The sequence below is a fragment of the Micropterus salmoides genome, unplaced genomic scaffold, assembly GCF_014851395.1.
Source record: "Micropterus salmoides isolate LMB-PRFRI ecotype aquatic unplaced genomic scaffold, ASM1485139v1 Ms_hic_scaffold_1421, whole genome shotgun sequence".
NCBI classification, from domain to species: Eukaryota; Metazoa; Chordata; class Actinopteri; order Centrarchiformes; family Centrarchidae; genus Micropterus; species Micropterus salmoides.
In genome coordinates, this window is record NW_024040510.1 from 5,078 (window position 1) to 10,631 (window position 5,554).

At 38.9% G+C, this 5,554-nt stretch overlaps 1 protein-coding gene across 1 annotated transcript; it reads right to left on the bottom strand.

Moving 5' to 3' along the window:
* Positions 1–251: 251 nt before the first annotated feature.
* Positions 252–3,998, bottom strand: LOC119903258 (DNA annealing helicase and endonuclease ZRANB3-like; the record flags this gene model as incomplete). The annotated part of the gene is made up of 2 exons (XM_038719463.1): positions 252–394; positions 3,894–3,998. Coding segments are annotated over 2 exons (248 nt in total), but the record flags the coding sequence as incomplete, so codon positions are not given.
* Positions 3,999–5,554: the final 1,556 nt, after the last annotated feature.

Below are 5,554 nucleotides of genomic sequence, written 5' to 3' on the forward strand. Positions count from 1 at the left end.
GAGTCAAATCAAATCAGAATTAGGGTCATTTTGTCATAGACTTTTGTACAATCTGACTTTTTTTTGCAACCAGTGGAGCCATGCACACCACTTTGACATAAGAAGACCCTTAACAAGCTCGCCGTGTTAGTTAAGGTTGCTAAGCCATGATTAACCAATCATTGTTCAATAACTAGTTTATTCACAGCTACGCTTTTGAAAGTCAAAGTAGCATATGTCCTTCAAGAACATATCTGAAGTTGGAATCTGACCTTTTGGTGCTCGAGTGAGGGCGTTGGGCGGCGGCCAGCTGCTGCAAGCCTAAAGTGGGGCTGTGGAAGAGGAGGCCGCTGCGTCGAAGCAGTTTCTGCTTCATGGCTGCCAGGCTGCTCCACTCCTGAACGAACCTCAGTACCTGCGGGGGGACATGACACCTCACTTCGTATTCAATTTCAGGCGGCTGGAGCCTTCATCTTCAACACAAATTGATATTTTAGATATTGGAGCCTCTTTAAGAGCAAAACATTTTTTTTTACTTTTTCAATTTTGAAAAAAAACTTGAGCTGAAAACAAACAAGCCCTGCAGAACGCACGCACACACACAAAATAATACACACAAGGAGACAGATTTCCAGATAGCTGAATAAAAACCCATCAAACCAAGAGAGCTGTATATGCTTTCAGCCAAGTCAAGGATTCAAAAATTCACTGGCAAAAAAACAAATAGCACACCAAGCACCAAGGCCTAATGGGCAATTTATCTGGGTTTATTACACTGGAGGAGTGTTTTTTTGGATGATAGCTACTCTCACAAAAACATTATTTGTCTGAAGGTAAAACTCAATATTCATTTTACAGAGTTTTCTCACATCCACGCCTGCTTTGCTGGTGTGACCTGAGGATGCAAAGGGAGGTTGGAGATGGACGATATGCTTGGAATCATTAAAATTATATTAATAAGCATATTTTCAGTAGTATCAGTAAATGACGGTGTAGCAAATGTGGAATATCACATAAATAATCAAACTACAGGGCCTTGTTTTAGAAAGCAGGTTTAAGTAACTCTGAGCTCTGAGTTCACAGCTTGAGATGGGAGGGAAATAAAGAGCAGGGCCTCCATTTTAATCCAATGGTGCTAGAAATACGAATGCATGCCAGAGCGGACCATGACATATTTCTAAAAAAACAGGAGTGGAGGAAGGATCAATAAGTTAAAAATATTACATTTTAATAAGCGTGGTCTGCTCATTCAGCATTTACCAGATTTGAATTTCCTTAATCAATGATAAAGTGCTGCAATCCTTCTGTATGTTTTATCTAAAAAAATATATATTATATTAGCTGTAAGCTGACGGGGACAAAATGCCGGTGGCAATAAAATAAATGAGAAGACACATCATCAAGACACTCATGGACCTTTGATTATACATTCACAATCTGACCCAGTAACAGTTATTTTGGTGATTTGCAGTTGTAAATGTGTCTAGGTCCAAAGTGACTGTAACGTTTTAGACATCTATTTTACATTTTAAAAAATCTGGCTCGTTTCACATTTAATGAAATGCTGTCAAAACACATTAAGCCTAAACACAGCCAATTCACTTTTAAACTACATTTAGTCCAGTTTTTGGCTCTTAAAGTGGTTTCAGCTGCACCACAATCATCCTCACTCAGAAATATTCACATCATCTCCAACATAAATGTTCCGTCAGTGTGACCAGTCACACCATGACAAATGATTGTTCATTGATCAGTTACAGCTTCCTACAGATTAGTTTGATTTTAACAGTGATTACTGCAGCTATGTAGCCCAAGGTAAGTGTTTCAGTGCAACTGTTGACAACCTGACAGAGTCACAGTGTTCTAAAGAAGGACACGCCTATAGATTTATTCTAAGATGAGGATGAATCAAAGATCGTCTCTGTCCTTACATCGGTCACGTTAAAGATCATGTTTCGGTAACAAAATGATATCTAACTGAATTGGCGACGTTTTTGAAGACATTAACTTCTGCAAATGAATGCGTTCCCTATATGCTTTGATATTGACTGTATGAATGAGAAAATGAGTCAGAGGGGAGGCGTCAGAGAGAAACTCGTTGAAGAAAACCTGCCTTAGCATGGTGTAACATGAATAAAAAGCCTGAAGTTGTTACCCTGTTTGTGCCTGTTTCCATATAACTTAAGACTAATTCTGACTTTTTCATTATAAATTTAAGATTTTGACTGTAACCTGATTCAAGAACAGGAACTACAGGGCATTTTGGCGGCCTGGTGTCTATAACATGCATGCTGTTTTGTGACTGCAACGTCCACATTCCAATTCTGGCCTTCATTGTGAGATTTAACCACTGCTAAATACTTAATTCCACTGAATTTATAGCACTAAAATATTTCACTCTGAAATACATCTTAATTTGTGCAGTCATCTGAACCTTTTGCTTCTGTTACTATCGAAAGAAAGCAACAAAAATAGACTTAAAGAATAATTCTGTAACCTAAACGTGTATTAATCCACAGCTGAAAATAGCCCATTTACTCCTGTTCTAGTAATGTTTGCTAAAAAATTACAGAGCCTTTTTTTAAAAATCAAACTAAATGCTTGAGAGCTAAACGATAATCGTCTTCAGCAGGAACCAGTGGGCTTGGGGCTGAGTGCCACAGACAGGGTAGTGAAGTACCAAGGAGAGACGCGGTAACGCATTGTTGGTTTTTCATCTTTCCATGGGATTTGCTGACAGTAAGAAACATAAAGAACAAAGCCAGCTTTATCTTGTAAGAGGCACAAGCACAGAATTAAGAGGATGACAGAGTACACTCTGCAACCTAACAATTAACAATGATCTTCTCAGAAATGTATTATTTTGAATAAATGTATGTTTCATTCCCTTTAAAGACCCTGTTTTCATGGTATACAGATTTATAATCGTTTCCTATAAATTCTTTTAAAACAGGTTTGCTTGGGAAGCCTCTCTTTGGTTGTAGGTGAGTTTACACAGCGCTGCCTCCCCGGTCCAAGACGTGTTGCAGCCCACGTTAAACTGCTTGCTTAGTATTGATTTTGATGGACAATTGGTGAGTAACAGGGCGTAAATGATGGGTCAGAGGATGGATGCAACTCACGCCTTCGCTTTACAAACCAACATAAACAACGTGACAGGCGGGGTTGTCTGTCAGCGGCTCTGTTACTGCCAAGGCAGATTGCAAGATTTAATATTAGCTGGCTGGCGTGCGGGGTCGTTTGAGGCGATGATCCGTCTCCTTTAACGACCCTCATAAAACGGCACTTTCTCTTTTGCCGGTCTCCTTGGCTGCCCAAACCCCCAAACCACCCCCTCTCTTATTTCCTCTCTCCGTCATCACCCAACCCCTCCTCCCTTTCCTCCCCCCTTAAGGCCCTGCAGTGGTGGAAGTAGGAGTCCACACTCCCCTATCTGTCAGGCTCCCAGTACCGTGCTTCTGCTCTTCCTCCTCATGATCAGTGGTATCATTACATTCACACACACGTCTGATATCTGTTTAATAAGCCCCGTCCAGCCTTGTGCCTCATCTTTACTGGATCAGTGGAATTGGGGAGATAGCTCTCTGACCGCGATATTAAACTAAATTATCTTAAAATTAAGGTCATCCTTAAAGCAGCCTACGGGCTCACTGGCTGAAAACCCTTCAACCTCACTCTTGTGCCCATGTAGAAGCTTCTGTCATCTTGGAAATTGTGTAGTTATAAATGGTTGAATCTTTTCTCATCAATCAAAAGAATGAAATATTGGCGCATTTTACAACCTCAAAGTCTAGTCCAGAGGAATGCCCCTTAAAGGCGTTTTTACAGTAATGACTCATTAAGTAGGTCTCCTTCGTGTAAACACTCCTATCCGCATGCACACCCACACCCACAGCCTGGCAGGAAGGACAGACCTGTATTCGATTTTCCCGGCGTCGACTGAAGGCCTCGGGCAGGTCGTCCCAGTTGGTTAGTTTGATGTCCAGAGGGACGAAGCTCAAGTTCAACGGATTACCGTCCTAACAGATACGGAGACAAGAGAGGAAGAAGATGGCCTTAAGCAAAGCGATTTGTTACCACACTTTATTTTACTAATACTACCATCCACACATACCACACTTACTAGAGCTACTAATATCCAGAATGAAAATCTTTGGCCCGGCTAATAAGTGTAGCAGCATATTCACCCCGTATCATTAAATATTAAATATTAAGCCTGTACTTTATTTTTGTGGAACATTTTGGGGTGGGTTTTTAACCTCCAATTTTAGCATCTATGAGCAACATATTAAATTAATGATTTATAAACACACTATGATTTTACATTTACTCATTTATCCAGAGCGACTTACAATTGAGCATCAACATACAAACATCCATTAAACAATCTATACAGTAAGAGATCTACAAGTGCCAATAAATACTACTGTGGGCAGCAATAGATACTAGCAAGAGCTTTTAGCGCGTACTGCATCAATCGGGTAAATACCTGGGGAAAATAGTAAGAGTTAACGAAATAGTGCAATCAATACAAGACATTGTAAGGTGATAGAAGAAGAAGAGCACAGGAAGTGCATGTTAGAGGTTAGGAGTTACAGGTGTTATAAGAGGAAGTGTTCTCGGAAGAGATGAGTTTTCAAGAGCTACTTGAAGTTAAAGATTGACGCCCGCTGATGATGGCGTGTGGTAGCTTGTTCCTCCACGTGGTGTCACAGATGAGTTGCGTATAATAGTAGCTGTAAGCAGATTTAGGGCCATTTTTTAATGTTATGTATGTAATGTTGTTGTAATATTGTATTTTGTTAAACAAAACACCTCAGTTCACTGAAGGAAGCCGTCTGAGTGTGTGAGGAGCAAGCTTGTTGATGTGTGCATGTAGAGTCCTCTGCCGTTTGACTCGTCCACCAATAGGGGAGAAGTTGACCCCTTGAGATAAAACCCCTCCTCATTTGCATAATAAGGCAGAAATGCATAGAAATGTAAAAAGGACAGGCAGAAATAAATACCATTGGGGAAATAAATAGGGTAGAAATGCAAAGTAAGAATAAAACAGACAAAAATAATAAAAACACACAAATAAATAAATACATTTAAAAATAAGTAATTAATAACAAAAAGTTGAAGATGATAACGGACAGTAAATAAATAAGGTAATTATGATAAAGGTGAATTAATCAAGAAGCTAATTAAAAGACATATATACATTTATGTCTAAATGTATAACTTAATTACTGCCTACATTTATTTATTTACTTTATTTTTTGTGCATTTAATCGGATGCTTATTTATTTATTTATTGAGCATTTATTTCTTTCTGTATTTATTTCTTAATCTGTCAGAATCAGTCCTCCATAATACAAGCACACACACACACGCAACGATTAAAATTTTTAAACTAAACTAAATTGCGATTAATCACAGAAAATCACGTGATTAACGATTAATCGCATGATTTTCTGTGATTAATCGCAGAGTTATGCGCAAAATTGAATAATGAATTCTAAAGTAGTGTATTGCGCACTTTTAATTTAAATGTACTGCTATATACACAAAAGTGCAATAACATGTGGTTTGC